General features: G+C 43.9%; 1 protein-coding gene across 3 annotated transcripts; it reads left to right on the top strand.

Annotated features, from left to right (window-relative positions):
* The first annotated feature begins 91 nt into the window (after window positions 1-91).
* On the top strand, window positions 92-19,266 carry LOC102219924 (kinase D interacting substrate 220). 3 transcript variants are annotated; one of them, XM_023348213.1, is made up of 30 exons: window positions 92-261; window positions 1,670-1,825; window positions 2,609-2,707; window positions 2,831-2,929; window positions 3,013-3,111; window positions 3,188-3,286; window positions 3,368-3,466; window positions 4,228-4,425; window positions 4,517-4,615; window positions 5,519-5,617; window positions 5,695-5,793; window positions 6,525-6,702; window positions 6,784-6,948; window positions 7,741-7,920; window positions 7,992-8,157; window positions 8,604-8,755; window positions 9,159-9,448; window positions 10,012-10,152; window positions 10,263-10,500; window positions 11,265-11,356; window positions 11,440-11,584; window positions 12,570-12,732; window positions 12,812-12,990; window positions 13,178-13,413; window positions 13,599-13,721; window positions 14,131-14,160; window positions 15,635-15,772; window positions 15,853-15,951; window positions 16,031-16,261; window positions 16,335-19,266. In XM_023348213.1, exons 2-30 carry the CDS (start codon window positions 1,694-1,696, stop codon window positions 17,481-17,483), a joined length of 5,217 nt encoding a protein of 1,738 aa, XP_023203981.1. In that variant the 5' UTR covers window positions 92-261; window positions 1,670-1,693; the 3' UTR covers window positions 17,484-19,266. The 3 variants fall into 3 exon arrangements, with proteins under 3 accessions (XP_023203981.1, XP_023203982.1, XP_014327880.1); XM_023348214.1 differs by lacking the exon at window positions 14,131-14,160; XM_014472394.2 differs by lacking the exons at window positions 13,599-13,721; window positions 14,131-14,160.
* Window positions 19,267-19,991: the final 725 nt, after the last annotated feature.

The raw sequence follows: 19,991 nt of genomic DNA, 5'->3' as shown, positions 1-19,991 counted from the left end.
GGAAACAACTGTTACTGGGGCTTTTAGTTTGACAGAATAAAGCGGAAATAAAGTCCTAGTTTTTGGCGCATGACGCATTGGAGGATTGTGATTGGCTCGTGCTGCTGTTTCGGTTGTTATTCTAATCAAGATGGCTGCTGTTGTCGGGGATGGAGAATAACCTCAGACTGTCATCCGAAAACAGGCCGAAGAAACGCACCTAAAAGCCGAACCCCGAACCGGAACCGGGCTATTCAGGCTGAAAGCTGTTCTTTTCTGAAGGTAAATCTCCTTCTCTCCGCTCTTCTCACCGTCAGCATCCTTTTCCTGCCATCTATGAATTATTGATCCGCACTTGTCGCGGAGGAATCTGTCGGAATGAATCAGATCCTCACCGATGTTCTGGTATTTTCCGCTATAATGGAGGTTTTAGCTGTGAATTGTTTCGTTTTTGGTTTGTTTTGAGGTGATTTTCTGCGCGGTTCGGCGCCGCAGGCCGTAAATCAGTGAACGTGTCCGACAGTGTGAAGGTTGTTCAGGTTACAGCAGCCACACAACACCGATCCAACACCGGGGGCGTGGCCTGTCATACATTTAGAAATAAAGTATATTATTGTTTTTATTAAAAGCAACTGATGATTTTTGTTATTATCATAATTCGATAGAAACAGTAGTGTAAAACTTAGGATAACATGTATTTATTAATTGTATTTCCATACAAAAGCAGAAACAACACATATTAGATTCAGTTATGTGATGAAATAATAATAATAGAAAAAATACTAAATGAATGAGAGAATAAAAATTAGGATTTAATTGTTTTTAAACTTATAATGTTTAAAAACACTTTAAGTTAAATTTAGATTTGCACTTTTAACTGCATTGTTGACATAAATACCTGTAATAATTATGGAAGAAATAATAAAACGTTGGAATTTATACAGAGAAAGTGTGTAATGCTGTTAATATGGAATATTAATAATATAATATCTCATATTATTAATACTAATATGAAATAAAAAAAATTCTGGGTTGTTTATTGACTGGATTTAAAGTCAACAGGAACAGAAATCCTAAATATCAGAAAGGTTTTCATGTAGGAATGGTTTCGTCAGCTTCAGTCTATTTGCTCGGTTTGTTAAAACCGTGTTAGAGAAGAAAACCATGTTTTTATTCTGCATTCTGCTCATTATCCTGCTGTTGTTAAAGGCTCTGACTGATTACACGTTAAAAACGAGCAGAAGCTGTTTCTGTGGTTTTAGGATGGAGAAATCGCAGCGTTTAGGGATTTTTACAGCGTCAGGGTGAACATTAAGGATCCACACCCAGGTCTCAGGTCTGAACTCCCAGATTCAGCTGGTAGCTAACGCCCTGTTTGTTCATTTGCATTAACATTCACTCGCTCACTGGCTCCCTCTTTGTATGGGAGACGTGTAGGCTGTTGTCATGGCGACAGCTCCACATTTTACCGTCTGGCTGTGATGGAAAATGAGATCCAGCCCCCATTGAAGTGTTTATCGGCGGGGAGCAGAGGCAGCAGGCTGATCTGGGGTCAGCTCAGGCCTTCATATCAGCTGCAGCAGCTTTAGCTCAGCGGGTTCAAACCGTTCCTGATGCAGCAGGAAGCTCTGGAGTCTCTCATCTTTTATTTTTATTTTAAAGACCTGTGAACTCCTCTGTCTTCCTGCAGGGGGCGCAGTGAGGAAACGCAGACATGGACACCACCACGTCCATCAAGATGACCACTCTGGCCATCCAGAACCTGTTCAGCTACGTAGAGGAGGAGAACCTGGCTGCACTGAAGGCTCACCTGGACCGCTTCAAGGAGGTGGACGGCCGCAGTGACGTACGTACCGCACAGCACCGAACCAAACCAAACCGAACCGAACCGCACTGAACCACACCGAACCAAACCGAACAGAACCGCACCGAACCACACCGAACCGAACCGAACCGCACTGAACCACACCGAACCGAACCAAACCGAACCGCACAGCACCGAACCGCACTGAACCGAACCAAACCAAACCGAACTGAACCAAACCAAACTGCACCGTACCTGTATATGACTGTTTGCTGTTTCTTTTTTTGTCTTCATAATTTACAAAATGATGTAAATTCATAATTTCTTGGATTTATAAATGATGTATTTTTTTCCCCTTGGTAGTTAATATTTTTAATTTATATAGCTTATACGATTTTTTAAATTATATTTTCATCTTAACTTATAAAATTATATTTTTAAAAAGTTATCATTATTAATGTTAAATTTTGTTAAATTAATAACATTAATAATGAAGTATCAATACAAATATTTTTAAATAATTGTTTTATTTTTTATTTTATCAAATTGTTGCTTATGTGTTGACTAATGAATTAATCAATATAAATGTACTAATTAAAATATTTATTGAAGTACTGGTTTATTTATTTAACATGTCTGTTGAACACAAAAGTAATTTATTTATGCAGAAATTATTCATGTTTCTGTTTGCTCATGTGCTTTTGACATGTTTCGTTTTGTTGACATGTTTTGGTTTATTATGTGTTTCGGTTTGTTTGCGTGTTTTTTATGTGTTTGTGTTTGCTCATGTCTTTTGGTTTGTTTACTTGTTTGTTTATTTTGCAGAACGGCCAGACGCCGCTGATGCTGGCGGCGGAGCAGGGCAGCCTGGAGATCGTCCAGGAGCTCATCAGGAGGGGAGCCAATGTCAACCTGGACGACGTGGTGAGCGAACCCAACGCCGCTCACCCCTCTGTGTTTTTATTCCGTCCTGTGTGGTTGCTAGGACACCAGTGGGTCGATTATCTGCTGTTTCCATGGTAACACTGCCTTCCTGTGTGTTTCCAGGACTGCTGGTCAGCTCTGATCTCTGCAGCCAAAGAGGGTCACCTGGAGGTGGTGAAGGAGCTGCTGGAGAGCAGCGCCTACATCGAGCACAGAGACATGGTGGGAGAGCAATGCCTCATGGGAAACGTAGTTGGAGCAGATGTGCTGTGGATGTGTGTCTAAGATGAGGTTGTGTGGTTCAGGGCGGCTGGACGGCGCTGATGTGGGCGGCTTATAAAGGTCGAGTGGAGGTGACCCGGCTGCTGCTGGAGCACGGAGCCAATCCCAACACCACGGGACAGGTGAGACCCCCACATGTTGCTGACCCGCCGCAGAGCGTCACCCCCTCATGCTCTCGTCTTCCTCCTGTCTGAGCAGTACAGCGTGTATCCCATCATCTGGGCGGCGGGACGGGGACACGCCGACATCGTTAAGCTGCTGCTGGAGCATGGAGCTAAAGTCAACTGTTCAGACAAGGTGACGCTCAGTCAGAGGCAGAATGAATCATGACCGGCAGCCATGTTGTCTCTGAACAGCCCTGTGTGTCTCTGTGGACAGTACGGCACCACCTCTCTGATCTGGGCCTCCAGGAAGGGACACTACGACTGCGTGATGCACCTGCTGGAGAAAGGAGCCGACATCGACCAGGAGGGGGCGGTATGTCCGCATCCAGCCACCGTACATGAGACTAAACAAATTTAAAACATTTCTGCTGAACAACTGAGACCCAAACAGGGCCATTTGATCCGAACTGGATTATTAGATGCTTTAATGAAAGAACTTTGACTGAAAGAACAACACACTCAGAGCAGTAACTAGGCCAAAACTGTATCAAAATATAACCATTTTGCTTTCAAGAAGAAAAATCTTATTTGTAAATTTGTTCTACCAAGAACTTCTCAAGAGTTTTAGCTTCAGCTCGTTCAGATTCTGTAAAATAATCCCATGAGCATCTTTTTCTGTCATTTAAATAAATATAATCATCAGATCAGCACAACAATGTGTTGATGTTAAGTCAAGCAAAAAGGTCTGAGCTTTTCACATGTAGATGCATCCTGTGCTGCAAATGATCCAGTGTTCACTAAAGGAATGCTGTTAATGCATTTTAGGCAATTAAATGTTTAGTTTGTTATTTAAAAAGTAAATTAAACTATTTGTTTATTTGCATTTTTATGTATTTTAACATTGATTATAAGCTTAACTGGTTAAATGAAAAATCTGCAGAAAGTGGCAATATTTTTTATCTCATTAATTATTAGAATAGTCGAATAATCATCAGAATAATTGATAAGTCTATTTTTACACGTCACATTTGAGGTGAAACTGTTCAGAAATTTGGATCCTGGTCTCATTTAGCGCAGACATTTCTGCAGCTGAAGCGTCGCTGTGATTGAAACAACAGACTTTGGTCTCCTCAGAACTCCATGACGGCGCTGATTGTGGCGGTGAAGGGCGGCTACACGGAGGTGGTGAAGGAGCTGCTGAAGAGGAACCCCAACGTCAACATGACCGACAAGGACGGCAACACGGCGCTGATGATCGCCGCCAAGGAGGGCCACACCGAGATCGTCCAGGACCTGCTGGATGCCGGGACGTACGTCAACATCCCCGACCGGGTGAGGCGCCGTCTGTTAGGACCCGACCGGTTCTGGTTCCGGTTCCGGTTCTGCTCCACTGGGAAGCTAACGACACGGTGTGTGTTCGCAGAGTGGGGACACGGTTCTGATCGGAGCGGTGAGGGGCGGCCATGTGGAGATCGTCAGAGCGCTGCTGCACAAATACGCCGACATCGACATCAGGGGACAGGTGAGATCCGACCGGCAGGTCAAAGGTCAAAAAGTACTGGAGCATCACTGTCACTGTTACAGCTGGAAACTTTAAAGTATTTTATTAGTTTTTGTGTAACTGACAACTTTCTCCTCAACCTGTGTGTTTTGCTCTCTAACTCAAAACCCTTAAAAATGGATTCAAGTTCTTGTAGAAACGTTTACATTGTGTCCATGTTAAGAATCTAAGAGTTAATGGACCACAGAGATCAGTTTCTCTGATATTTGGTGGGTCTGTTCTTGGAAAACAAACCAAAAACGGAGATGAAGACCCCTGCTGGTGGTATACAAGAACGTTTTAATTTCAGAGACTTTTTGTTCAATTTCCTGGGCAGAAAACGTGAGACGGTTACTCTGTTAGGCTGTTTCCTGGGTGCAAAGTAAAGGTCTGGTTACTCAGATCATAAACATGAAACTTTAAGGACTCGCCAGTCACTATTTTGAGGAAAAATAAGTTGCTAGATTCATTGCTAGTATCTTTTTTCCAAGAAAGTCTGTAGCTCTTTCACTATTTGCATTTTTGAAAGAAGTCACTACATTTGTTGCTACTGTCTTCTTTTGTAAAAAGTCGGCGGATTTTAAGATCGTATTTTTGTTGCGAGTCGCTTGTCTGAACAGTTGACCTGGCCACGCCCCTCCGTGTTTCTGGCTCCGCCCACTTTGGTGGAATTTTCCTAAAAACTTTTGACAGCTTTTTGATCCTGCAGCCCATCAATATGTTGGAAAATAAAAGTGATTAAGTGAGAAAAAACACATAAACTGACATTCTGGTTCCAGGATGTTGGTGAATTATGAACTAGCTAACGTCCTTTGTGTGTTTTAGCTTGTTTGTTGTTAGCAGATTTCCTCCCTCATGTTTTTGTCGGACCTTTTGCGTCTCCAGGAGAACAAGACGGCTCTGTACTGGGCCGTGGAGAAGGGAAACGCCACTATGGTCCGGGACATCCTGCAGTGCAACCCCGACACCGAGACGTGCACCAAGGTGAATCCACTGGATCCCAGAGAGCGTTCACACACCGGGCTGATCACATCAATGATGAGTGTGTGTTTTCCTGTCAGGACGGAGAAACGCCGCTGATCAAAGCCACTAAGATGAGGAACATCGACATCGTGGAGCTGCTGCTGGACAAAGGAGCCAAAGTGTCGGCTGTGGACAAGGTGGGAGACTCAGAGTCACAGAAACCTCCAAACACAAGCTGCGTTTCCATAAACAGCAGAATTACACAAACTGAAACTATGAAGTAAATTAGCTTAATGAAAACACGGCAATTTAAAAAACAAAAACTCTCGGAGAAAAACTGGCGTGAGGCAACTTTCAGACGTATCGAAATAGATGTATTTCACAAAACTGTAATGGAAAAACCTTTTTCATATCAAACGAATCGTGATCAACATCCAGATGTTACTACTGCCGAAAACCACAAAGAAGACAACAGGAAGTGGTCTTCTTTGTGGTTCATAAACGGTTGTGTCATTCTGTGTTGAATTCTCAGCTCTCATGTAAAATGGACGACTAAAATGACCCCAAAACGCTGCACACGGAGCCGCTCTCAAGTAGGCGGGGCTTGTCGCTCCAACACCTGAAGAAGACTCCGATGTCTCCTCTGATTGGCTGATGGATGATGACTGAATTATGAATATATCTTATTTAGCTGTGTATATCCGTCTCTGCCATGATTTTTTATGATTTATCATGTGAACAACCTTATTCATGCATTTTTAATTTAATGTGTTATTAAATAGAAACACCACAATTATGAAATTGTTACTTTTTTTTAAACTAGCAGACAAAGATTTGCGCTCATTTGTCATGGAAACGCAGGTACAGACACATCCCACCGTTCCTAACGGTAACCTGACTTCCTCATTGCTTCTGTCCGTTTGCTCAGAAAGGAGACACTCCGCTCCATGTCGCCATCCGCGGCCGGAGCCGTCGCCTCGCCGAGCTGCTGCTCCGCAACCCCAAAGATGGCCGCCTGCTGTACCGGCCCAACAAGGCCGGAGAGACGCCATACAACATCGACTGCAGCCACCAGAAGAGCATCCTCACCCAGATCTTCGGCGCTCGTACGTCTTCCTCTTCCCTGACGATCATGTGACCCGTTCCTAACAGTAACCTGACCTCTCATGTGCCCCGCCCTCCCACAGGTCACCTGTCACCCACGGAGACAGACGGTGACATGCTGGGCTACGACCTATACAGCTCGGCTCTGGCCGACATCCTGAGCGAACCCACCATGCAGCCGCCCATCTGCGTGGGTCTGTACGCCCAGTGGGGCTCCGGCAAGTCCTTCCTGCTCAAGAAACTGGAGGGTCAGCACACACACACACACACACACACACACACACACACACACAAAATACAGCATTTTATTACAATATTCTGTTATAGTACTGTGATAATGATAAAAATTATGGTAAAAACTAAATTTTTTGGTAACTTTATGGTTGTAACGTCAGCATTCATGTCACTACAAACACAAATAAAGCTCTTGAGAGACGTTACCATTTAAGTTTCTTATTTAAAGAAGTCTGATTTATATCACCAAACTGCAAACAGTAACTGCAGTTAATCACACTTGTTTCAAATTTACTGATATTTATTGATACTCTCGTGGAGCAAAATGTTGAGAAAATAATGTAGATTTTGTTTTTCAGTTAACATAATTAAATTACATTTATTGAGACAAATTACAATTCTTATGATAAGAAATGTGTTATCTTCAAGGTTTATTTCTGTATAAAATCCTTGAAAGTGCTTGATATTCAAACTGCACAATTTGTTTAATAAACTATAACGTTTGATTAAAATCTTTCTCAGAACAGTCGTAGAGAGGTTTCGAAACATAATGTTTTGTTATATTTTAGCTTTTCTTGTCCCTGTTCTGGAATGTAAAATTCTACTGTTATTGATAACAGTAATAAATCATGTGGTAAAACGGTGAATTGAAACTGTCGTCTTTCAAAGTATGGAGCTGAAAAAGTTTGAAAAATGACCTTGAAATGCTTGAAAAGTTCTTGAATTTTTCTGTGAAGTGTGTTTGAACCCTGACTTCATACCTACGAGTTAACGCCGCTCTTCTTCCTCCTTCTCCTCCTCCTCAGATGAGATGAAGACGTTTGCCGGTCAGCAGATCGAGCCGCTCTTCCAGTTCTCCTGGCTCGTCGTCTTCCTGTCTCTGCTGTTCTGCGGCTCCATCGCCGTCGTCCTCGGCTTCACCATCGACCCCAAGCTCGCCATGGCCGTCTCCCTCAGCCTGCTGGCGCTGCTCTACCTTTTCTTCGGTGCGTCAGGGTTTATTCTCTTCCTCCTCCTGTAGAGGAACTGCTGATGGAGCCGTCTGTTTGCTCCACAGTGGTGGTGTACTTCGGCGGGCGGCGCGAAGGCGACAACTGGACGTGGGCGTGGCTGCTGAGCACGCGCCTGGCCCGACACATCGGCTACCTGGAGCTGCTGCTGAGGCTGATGTTCGTCAACCCGCCAGAGCTGCCAGAGCAGAGCACCAGAGCCCTGCCTGTCAGGTAACGCACGTCGCTCACAGCCTGGTGGGAATGCATCATAAATATGGTAGAAACGATGGAGATCTGCAGCCTAACAGCTAACCGCAGTGATGCTTGGCCGGCATTAAAGCAGAGCAAACAGGAAGCAGCATGGCAAAGAGCACAAAGGAAAAGCTCTTTAAAAAGGCAGGTGTAAAACCGTCAGTTATCTGAACCTGGATCAGGATTTTAGCTCAACAACATCTGAAAATTTGGGCCGATATAAGTATCCAATATTAATATTACTGTTTTGGCCAATAACCGATACTTATCCATATTATATACAGTATATCTCTCTACTCTTCTGACAACTTTGGAAAAAAACCGACCAGAAACAGACGGCAACAAGATGGAAGTTATATTTATCGCCGTGGAAACACAGGAGAGCTGAGCGCTCATGATACTCTGACCTCTGACCTCCTCTGCAGGTTCCTGTTCACGGACTACAACCGTCTGTCCAGCGTGGGAGGAGAGACGTCCATGGCGGAGATGATCGCAACGCTGTCGGACGCCTGCGAGAGAGAGTTTGGTTTCCTAGCAACACGACTCTTCAGGGTGTTTAAGACGGAGGAGACGCAAGGTGAGACGCTCTGGACGATTAGGGATGGAAACTGATAAGAATTTATTGATACCGATACCATTATAGATTCTATTGAGATAGAAACTCTTTTATTCAAAACATACACCATGTTGTATTCTATTCTAACAAATTAAGACAATAAACTTTAAGTATATAACAAAGGTGAAGCTAGAATTGAAAAATTAATTTTAAAATGTCCTTTAAATGAATTAAAATATTATTTTATTGCTTTATATTCTGTCAATATTCCAACCAGCCAGAAGGGGGCAGTAAAGATGCTTCAAATCCTTTTCAAGGATCTTTGATCAGTTTTATATCAACATTTCTATATTTACCTGTAATATTAGTTTTACATCATGTGGATATTTTTACAGTGGAGCTCTTCCTCTCTGCCCTCCTGCAGGTAAAAAGAAGTGGAAGAAGACGTGCTGCGTGCCGTCCTTCATCCTCTTTGTCTTCGTCCTGGCCTGCCTGATCACCGGCATGGCGCTGCTGGCCGTCTTTAAGGTGGACGGTGAGAACCAGACAGTGAACGCCGTGCTGATCGCCATCGGCAGCGTGGTCGGCCTCGCCCTGCTGCTCAACTGCAAGACGTGGTGGCAGGTCACCGACTCGGTGCTGAACTCGCAGAGGAAGAGGCTCCACGGCGCCGCCAACAGGATGCACAAACTGAAGAGCGAAGGCTTCATGAAGGTCAGACGGGATTCCAGCTTTTAGTCTGCCCACAACTTTTTTTATTGCATTTTTATTTATTTTTCCTGACATGATCTTTTTTGGTTTTCTTATCTTTTTATTACTATTTAATTTTAGCTTTTTTGTTTATTCTTATTTTGCTCATTTATTTATAAATTTTATTTTTAATTTATTTTTTACCTTTTTAATTCTATGACTTTTGCTTTTTTTTTATCATTTTATTTCTCCTGGCAGGAGCTTCTTTTTTATGAATTTATTTTTGTGTTTAATTTGTATTTATTTTTTAGCAGTTCTTCATTATTTTTCATTTTAATGTTTTTATGTTATTAGTTTTACTGACAGCTACTTCGTTTTTGTTGTTTTTATTATATTTTTAGGTATTTTTTATATGCTGGCAGTAACTTCATTTTTTATATTTAATTTCTTTTTTTTCCACTTTATTAATTTATTTATTTTTCAGTTAATTTATTTCATTCTTATTTTCACAGGCACTTATTAGCAGGATCTCCATCATGCCTGAAGGAGTGTTTTAATGCTACAGACTTCGCTGGTTTTCTCCTCAGGTGTTGAAGAACGAGGTGGAGCTGATGGCGAAGATGGCGAAGACCATCGACAGCTTCACGCAGCACCAGACCCGGCTGGTGGTCGTCATCGATGGTCTGGACTCCTGTGAGCAGGATAAAGTCCTGCAGATGCTCGACACGGTGAGAAGACACTGAGTGAACTACATGGACCTGAATACGCAGCCCTGAGGAACTCCTAGTTAAATTTAGACACCACTGAGAAACACGGCTTTCTTCTCCGCCTCCTGCAGGTCCGGGTTTTATTTTCCAAAGGTCCGTTCATCTCCATCTTCGCCAGCGACCCCCACATCATCATCAAAGCCATCAACCAGAACCTGAACAGCGTCCTCAGAGACTCCAACATCAACGGACACGACTACATGAGGAACATCGTCCACCTGCCCGTCTTCCTCAACAGCAGGGGGCTGTCCAGCGCCAGGAAGATGTGTGCCGCCGCGCCCGCCAACGGCGACGCTGCCAACTCTGAAGGTAACCATGACGATGAGAAGGAAGCAAGCAGGGTATCCACACATTTTTTTAATTTCATGTATGTACAATTAAGGCCTTAAAGTGTCTTAAATTCCTTTTAAAAAGTAAGTTGGCTTCTAAAAATATCTTAAATTAATGTTATACCAACATTTAATTTTAATTTTTAATTTTGCATCAATAAAGTCTTTCTGAATTGAATTGAATATGTTAATCACAGGTCTTAAATTTTGTCATGGCAGGTCAATTTAATATCATATATTCTATGTATTTTTTTATTGCGGGACTTTTGGCAAAAGTCTGAGTCTCAAATTTTTAAGAGACACTAGAAAGTTTGAGTCTCTCTCAGACTTTTAAGTTTGAGTGACAGAAGACAGTGGAAGCTACTGCTAATTACCTGCTAATATGCCCTTGCTAGCTTGCTAGCTACCTGGCAAACTAGTTTTTTTGTGTCGATCATGGGTAAGTGCAGATTTATCTCTAGTTTGCTGGACAAAGTTTGTATATTTCTGTAGTAATATAGGGAGATTCAACATTTTGAGTCTCAAACTTTTAAGTTTGAGCAACTCGAGGCTGTTGAAGCTACTGCTGACTAGCTGCTAATATATCCTTGCTAACTTGCTTGCTAGCAAGATAACTTTTTTGCATCTATTATCACCAGTCGGCTGGACAAAGTTAGCACATTTCTGTGGTTGTATAAATCTTAAATACCATTCATAAAGGTCTTAAAACATCTTAATAGTGTGTGCATGTGTGTGTGTTTTCAGTGGGTTGGCACGAAGAGCTGGACAGGAAGTTGTCTCAGCATAGTCTGGGAGAGTTAACAAAATTCGGCAGCAAGACGACGCTGAACCGCCGGGTGAGTCAGACTGGCAGGTAACTGGGACTTTGACTGGTCCTCCAGCTGCTTGAGGTCATGTGACTTTTGTTGCGTCGGTGCAGGACACGTACCGGCGGCGCCAGGTGCAGCGCTCGGTGACGCGCCAGATGTCGTTCGACCTGACGAAGCTGATGGTGACAGAGGACTGGTTCAACGACATCAGCCCGCAGACCATGAGGCGGCTGCTCAACATTGTCTCCGTCACAGGTAAGCCCCGCTCTCCTCCTCGGCGATCGCTCACACCTGGACACCAGGCATGAGCCAGTTAGCGGTTAAGTTTATGCTGCCTTCAAATAAACGAGCTGCCTTTAGCATTTAGCAATAGTGAAACAAATAACATCTTTTCTGCAGTGTTTTGGAGTCGCTGGATTTGTGAATTTAACTAATTTTGAGTGAAAGCTAAAAATACTGAGTCCCAAATACGTACTTTGTAAGCAAGCATTCATATTTATGATTAAAACTGACTATAACTACAGAGATTAAAGTTAAAGGCTAATTTGAAATTCCAATTAAATTCACGAATGTCCTTTCAGAACACTGGTGGATGTGACAGCAACAGGTCAAAGGTCAAAGAGTGAAGATCAGCCCACAAATGAGCAGCAAATCGCTTACGAAACTTGCAAAAATGCTAAAGAAATTCAAAATAACAGAATTTAGAGCTGCAATCATAATACAGCAAAACTAGGGCTGAGCAGTAAATCAATAACATGTGATCAGTACCAATAGATAATAGATAATAAATAGAATGTTCAATCATTTCACTGAACTGATTCTGAACCACACAGCATTCTGGGAGATGCAGTCAAAGGAGCCTCTTACAACCGCTAAACTCGGTTTGTGGAATCAACTCACTCACTTTGTTGTTGCCTAGCAACAGCCAGTTGAATAACTTGCACAGCAGCAGTTTCAGGTTTTGCCACTATGCCTCATAACTGCTTAAAATAACGAGTTGAGAACGGTGGATAAAACAGGAAATGACACGTCACCAGTTTGGCTCAATTTTCAGCCAAAACTCAATTTTTAGCTAAAACTAAAAGCTAATCAATAATTATCAATATCGACTGATATAAATGCTGATATTATGATACGTTTTTCAGCCATATTCTCCAGCCCTTCACCAAACCATAATATTTTGACCTCAGATTATCATACGGTCATCATTTCATGTCTGACTCCGCCTCTTTCTGTCCAGGTCGCCTCCTGAGAGCCAATCAGATCAACTTCAACTGGGACCGGCTGGCGTCCTGGATCAACCTGACGGAGCAGTGGCCCTACAGGACGTCCTGGCTCATCCTGTACCTGGAGGAGACCGACGGCGTCCCCGACCAGGCCGCGCTCAAGAGCATCTATGAAAGGTCAGAGGGCACATTCACCTCCCGCTGCTGCCGCCAGTCCGACCTGCCGTCTGAACCGCTGCTGTCCTCCGCTCCTCAGGGTGTCCAAGAACATCCCCACCACCAAGGACGTGGAGCCGCTGCTGGAGATCGACGGCGACATCCGCAGCTTCGAGGTCTTCCTGTCGTCACGGACACCGGTCCTGACCGCCAGAGATGTCCGCACCTTCCTGCCCTGCACCGTCAACCTGGACCCCAAGCTGAGGGAGATCATCGCAGGTCAGAGCTCCAGAACCAGGCCTGGGCCAGACGCTCCAGTTTGGATCAGATGTTCCAGTTTGATCCAGATATTCTAGTTTTTGTTTCTCCAGATGTTTTCTCCTCATTTTGTTCGTCTTCTCTTAGTTTGGATCCAGTTCTGTTTCTGTTTGATGTTTCATCCCATATGATTTCCGTCTCGTTCCAGATGTGCGTGCGGCGCGGGAGCAGATGAACCTGGGCGGGGTCACGTACCCCGCCATGCCTCTGCAGGAGGCCCAGCCCCGCCCCACCTCCGTCTACAGCCAGGTGTCGTCCGCCTGCTCGCCCTCTGCCTCCTTCAGCGGGCCGTTCAACCCGCCAGTAGGGGGCGTCATCTCCCCGCAGCCGCACAGCAGCTACTACAGCGGCATGGCCGGCCCGCAGCACCCCTTCTACAACAGGGTACGTCCGGACCCCGCCCACCTGCCTGTGATGTCATGTGACCTCCTTCTTTGGTTTCATTCATTTCTTTTCATCATTTTGATTTAATTTCCATGTTTTGCAGTGAATCTCTGAGAGATTCAGGGTTTATTTTCTGTTGAACGCCGCCATCCATGACCCTTATTTTGGTTTTCACCCCCGTTCAGCCATATTTCTCCCACCACCTCTACCAGCTGCCACGCCCGTTCGTGGCTCCCTTCCCTCCACATCTTCACCTGCGGCCGCCGCCCAAAGTCTCCTTCAGCCGGGACGCCGGCGCCGCTGCAGCCGTAAGTTATCCACGTGAAGAATCAGTAAAAATTAGAGACTTGACTCACCAAACTCACCTGTCCAGGTGTTCTGACGTCACAAGAGGAAAGCCAGGTGAAATTAGCTGCAGTTCAGTTCAAAATATCCGATGGTCAGCACACCAACTGCTGAGCATGTTGGTGGCAGCTGAAGCGGCTGATCCTAAACAAGCATTATAAATGATTCATAAAGATTACATTTATGTCAGATTCTGTTATCTCCAGGTTGACATCAGGTCTGCAGAGTCAGACCTCAGGGGTTTTAGTTTCTTCTTCTTCTGTTTTTCCTCCATTTCCTCTCCTGTGGGTTGGTTTGTGTCAGAGCTGCTGATGATTGTTATCAGATTCATTTCCTGATGTGTCCATCCCTCGCCTGTCTGTCTGTCTGCAGTCTAAGAGTTCATCTTTTAAAAGGAAGCAGGTACTGAACCCTCCATGTTGGACGTCCCCCACCCCGTCCCTCATATGTCCACAGAAGTCCTCTGCATTTTAAAATACGAGACGATTAGCGTCCGGCTAGCTAGCCATTAGCATCTGCTCATATTTCTTTAATTTGATCGTTTCTGAACTGAAACCTCCACAGATTAACTGGATTCTGTGGACATAAAGAGTCGGTTTCCCAGCATGCACCTTGCCTGGACAACCTGTAGCTTCACTTGCACTTTCATCTCCTCACCTGGAAACTTTCTCACCTGTTGGGGAAACGTATGGTTGACCTCCCCCACCCACCCTGCACTTTGACCCTGACTGAGGGATTATTTCAAATACTGGATGATTTCAGATTAAAGGTCAACAGATTAAGGTTCTGATTAAAACATCAAATGTTTATTAAGATAAAAAGTGAAACCAACAGTTTAGATTCAGCTTAAATGTCCTATAAATAAAATAAAAAACTTTTTTTTCTCCATCTTCTTCTCAGGATTATTATTATTATCATTATTAGTAATAAATTCACTTACATCTAATTCAAATAAATATACATAATTTAAAAATTAGATGACTGTCAGTTTTTATTGTCTTATAATGACAATAAAAATATTTATTAGGATAAATATTTGAATTTTTTATTTATTTTAACTTCACTCCCAGCTGTAGTTTCATTTAAAGAGAGAAAATTATATTTGTCTTTTTTAATTATTAATTATTTTTTATGTTCTTAAAATATTTAATAAATATGGCAACTAAATAAGTATATTAATAAATATAATTTAATAATTACTTTTATTAATATAGTAAAATATTACCAAACCAATAATAATATGTTATTATAATTATGACTAAATATTTAAATGTTTTTCTTATCATTCAAAAAGGAAATTGTATTTAATAGTTTGTTATTATTACATTATCATTATTAACATTCTTTAAATAACTAATAAATACTAATGTATAGTTTTTTTTATTATTATGTAACATATTCTCAACAGATAATAATGTAATATTAATATACATTAATATACATATAATAATATAATGACTAAATATAAAATATTAATTTTTTCTTTAACTTTATATCCATATATTAACTTCACTAAATTTTATAGTATAATTTTTTTTAAGTATATTACTGTCTTTTTCATTATGATGATTACTTTTAATAATCATAATAACATTTATTACATTAGGTTCTGCTGTATTACCACATTGTTAAAATATGACTGGTGATCTCCATGGTAACCAGATCTGTTTGCATGATCCTGATTAAATTGTTTGGTTTGAGCCTCTCAGTTTCCCCGTTTCCCAGATCTTAGCTGGAATCCATCTTCCTGATGTGTTCCGTCTTCCTGGCAGCTAATTACTGACCCGTGTTTCCGTGACGACACTAATGATAAATACTCAGATCTCATGAAGTTCTGTCGATCCGGTTTGTAACGGCTGGTTCTGTTCGCCTCCAGGGCTCGGCTTCGGTCGTGTCGGGTGTTCCCGCCGTCCTCCTCAGCTCCATGACGACGGACGGTGTCTGTGAGCGCGTGCGGCAGACCGAGGGCATCGACCAGAGCATGGTGGTCCAGTACACCGCCACCATCAAGAAGGTCCGCATCCCGACCCGCTCTGACTGCGGCGGCGCCACCGGGCTGAGGCTAACGGAGTTGTGTTGATGTTCTGTCTGCAGGCCAACGTGAACGGCAGAGTTCTGTCCCAGTGCAACATTGATGAGCTGAAGAAGGAGATGAACATGAACTTTGGAGACTGGCAGCTCTTCAGAGCCACGGTCGGTATTGGTCCATCCGGTGGATGTTCAGAACACAGAGCAGGTCCGGGTTTAATGGCTCCTCTTCATTCTGCTGCAGATCCTGGAGATGCGTCATATTGAGAGTCAGGTGCTGCATGAGGAAACCGCCAGCGAGCAAGGCAGCGTAGTCGGTGTCCCCACAGAGGTCGGAAGGCGGGTCATGGCGCCACCTCTCGCCGGAGCCGCCAACGCCGACTCGTCACCGATGTACAGCTTCAACCTGAGCTTTGAGGAGCTGAGCGGCGTGGGCTTGGACGAGGCGCCGCGACCCGGAAACATGCCCTGGATGGTGAGTCCCCTCAGAACCGCCCAACGGGACGATGATATCAGCTGCTAACTGTTGTTCCACCAACCGTCCACAGGGTGGCGCTCACCGAACAGCCAGCATGACCAGCCTGAACTCGCAGGAGTCCTCCAACGACATCGGCAAGCTCACCGACAAGCAGCAGGCCGAGTACCGCAACGCCTACCAGGAGTACATCGCCCAGATGGCGCAGCTGGAGATGAGCGGAGTCGGGGAGAAGCCCGTCCAACCGCAGCCGGGGCAGTTCATGACATCATCAGCCGGGGACAAGAGCAAGGACAGCACCGAGCCAGATGGACGAAAGTCCTTCAACAAGAGAAGCAGCGCCAAACTACCAGCCGACAACACCGACTTTGCCTCTAGTGGCGACGCTCTGGATCCAATCACCGAAGAGGACGAGAAGAGCGGATCCTCAAAGTCGCTGCTGACCCGCAAGCTATCGGCCGAGAGAGGCGGGCTGTTCCAGGGCGCCGGCGACCTGAAGGTGAAGGCCGGTAGCGGCAGTATGCGCTACCAGAAGCTGACCAGTGACGACGAGGAGTCCGAAGAGTCCGACAACCCCCTCCTGCCGAAAGACGGAAAGAAGCTGCTCGATGCCAAGCTGCCTGGCGGATCACTGGCGCTGAAGGGGAAGGATTATCTTTCAGACGCCATGTTGGATAAGAAAGATTCGTCTGACTCTGGCGTGCGCTCCAACGAAAGCTCGCCCAACCACTCGCTTCAGGATGAGGAGGCCGACCTGTCGCAGCTGGAGAGGGCCAACTTGATCGAGCTGGACGAGGAGAGCGCTGCCAGGAAGCGCGGCATTCCCAGCAGCCTGAGCGGCCTCCAGGACCCGGCCGTGACCCGGATGTCCATCTGCTCCGAAGACCAGTGCAGCCTGCTGACCAGCAGCCCTGAGGAGAGCTGGACCTCCTCCAAGAGCTACAACCTCAACCGCACGCCCAGCAATGTCACCTTGAACAACAACACCAACGCCCAGCAGGGAGGCCGACCACGCCCGCCCGCTGAGGGCTCCACCTCCTCCAACCAGACCTCCACCGGTGACGTCATCATCCCACCGACCACCACCAGGCCCGGCCCCAACAATGAGAACGTCCGAGTGGTCCACCTGAAGAGGGGCCTGAAACCCGGTGATCCTCCAGAGATCTGCACCGTGTCCTCTGACACCGTCACCTTCGGGGAGGAGCGCGAGAGCATCCTGTGAGCGCATGATGAAGATGAAGGAGAGCCATCTTCTGTAGTTGCATGCTTTGTAGTGTCGTAAAAAATCTGCATGTTGTTGTTGTGATGTTCTCGTCTGTAGGAACCAACTCCTGTCTGCAAGAGACGGTGTCCTTCGTGTTTTAGATGTCTCTTTAGCTCCAGGTTCTTCAGTAGCCCGTGAATGAACCAGGACAGGGGTCTTCAACGTCAGGGCGCCATTAAGTAAGAAGTTATTTGTGCTAACCCTAAAGCACTAATCATAAGTATTAGTTCACAAGCACTAAAGAGCTATGCCAGCATAGTATTTAATGAAAGCTAATGCTAAAGCACAAGTTCAACCCTGTTGTCAATGACACATGCTCCAGCATATTATACACCTACCTGTACCGTTTGAGCTTACTCAGATGTCAAACTTTGTTCAACTGAAACGACAAAAGATTTTGTGGGGAAAAGTAATTTATGGAAAAGCTAGGTATTCTCAAAGTCAGAAAAATGCTAAAGCGTTTACTCCTCTATTGGTGCAATAGCGGAAGTGTGCCCTCACTTTAATTTACATTTGGGAGCTACAGCTCCACTTTAACCGTGGTTTCACGGGGTTAAAGTTCGAGCACAACAAAAAACACGTCATTTTACTGTGCAGTCAATGTAAATTCACTTTTTATTTTAAACGAAAGTTTGAAAACCATTATGATAGGCTAATAATGCCACTGAATGCATCATTGTATGCCACTGTAGCATCATGTATCAAGTATCAAGCTGGTATTATCACCGCTAACGGTTTAGCAGTTAGCTGCTAAGCTAGCAGGGCAACTAGCATGCTAGCCCCAAAAACGCTAACACAGTAGAACGGTTATTTCACTCTTAAAACGTAGTGTTCATAAACCTAGTTAATGCAGTAACAAATGTTGTATGATAAACAGTTTATTGTAATCATCACCGTGTCCTTGGTGGACATTAGCTACATCTAATTAAACAAATATAAGACGGAGACTTTACCATTTGTGCACTTTATCGGTGAGGCCTGGTAAAGTAGACGGGGGAAAAGATGCACCAAACCGTCTCACGGAAACCACAGCCACCTTGTGGTGTAACTCGGTACTACACTCCACTACTTTCACCCCCTTTTAATTATGTTAAGCGACCAATAAAATCAGTGGTCACACCTTTGTATGTGTCGCATCATATTTTACCAGTTTGTTACATGTTGTTGCCGTCCCTTTAGGACTGACGTTGGAACCTCTGACTTTAGACTAAGAACCGTCAATGTGACGTAGATCACGTTAGCTTAGCCTGTTTGTGTTTAACTGAAATAGTTTCGTGCTGAAAGTTTTGCTGCTTGCTCTGAATTTGGTCGGTCCGTGTCGATGTTGCTTAGCTGCTACCTGGACCAGGTGTCGCTATTTCCTGCTAAAATTAGTGGACTTGATGCTAAACCTGTGGATGTGTTGGTGAAGCTGTTCCATTCAGAGCTGCTTTTATTCTGAAAAACCTTAAACGTTAAAAAAAAAAAAAGGCTCGTTTTGAGCCACGCAGGAATTATGCGGACTTCATCAGGTTTCAATCAGTGGTGAAAAACATTTTTAGATTCTTCTAGAAAAGAGTCTTAAAATTATGAAAACATTTAAAAGTATACCTATCAAACTTCCTGTATAAGTTGTCCATTCAGAATAAAAGCCAGACTGATGAATAAACAGGCTGTTATTTAAATCTGTGTTGAGTGAAAATGGTGTTGGTGTTGTATGTGACCACCAAAAACACTCAATAAAACCTGGATGTTAAACGTTTATGCTGCTTCCGGCTGTTTTTCAGACTATTTTTCTTTTAATTTTACACGACAAAATGTCAAACTGCGTGAAAAATGTGACGTTGTCTGTAGGTTAGCGGTTGTGTGTCGTAATGGAGAACTTAAGCTAATAAATAATTCTACAAACCTAATAAATAATATTAAATGTCATGAAAACAGTTAATCATACAGCTAATTTTCTACATCCATCCAGAAAACTGCAGTTTCTATGTTTGGGGAAGATAAAATCTGTTTACCTCCTGCAGCAGGTGTTGCCCTGTGCAGAATCACTCCTCCCGTCATGCTTTGCATGTTTGAGCCGTTGGATCAGAGGAGGGCTGCGAAGCTGCAGGTAAACCCGGAGACAAGGTGCTGCAGCCAAACCCGGAGACAAGGTGCTGCAGCTAAACCCAGAGACAAGGTGCTGCAGCCAAACCCGGAGACAAGGTGCTGCAGCCATGCGGTGCATTTTCTGTCTTTTACGACTCCCAATTTATAAAATGTGTGGAAAACGAATTGCAAACAAAGCTGCAGTGGAACTTTTTCATTTATCTTTTGTTTACGTTGTGTGTGACACACCCTTTTTTTTATATATCTTATCGAATATGTTTATTGATGAGCTGAAAATTTTATTAATCTCTTTAAAATTATTACGTTAATTAATGACAATTTACTTATGTATTTTTGTTTTGTAATTTTTATGTTTTGTTGAACACTGCTAATCAT

The sequence above is a fragment of the Xiphophorus maculatus genome, chromosome 15 (genome assembly GCF_002775205.1).
Source record: "Xiphophorus maculatus strain JP 163 A chromosome 15, X_maculatus-5.0-male, whole genome shotgun sequence".
NCBI classification, from domain to species: Eukaryota; Metazoa; Chordata; class Actinopteri; order Cyprinodontiformes; family Poeciliidae; genus Xiphophorus; species Xiphophorus maculatus.
The sequence above is the reverse complement of the archived record's forward strand: the minus strand, read 5'-3'. Positions and strand labels throughout refer to the sequence as shown.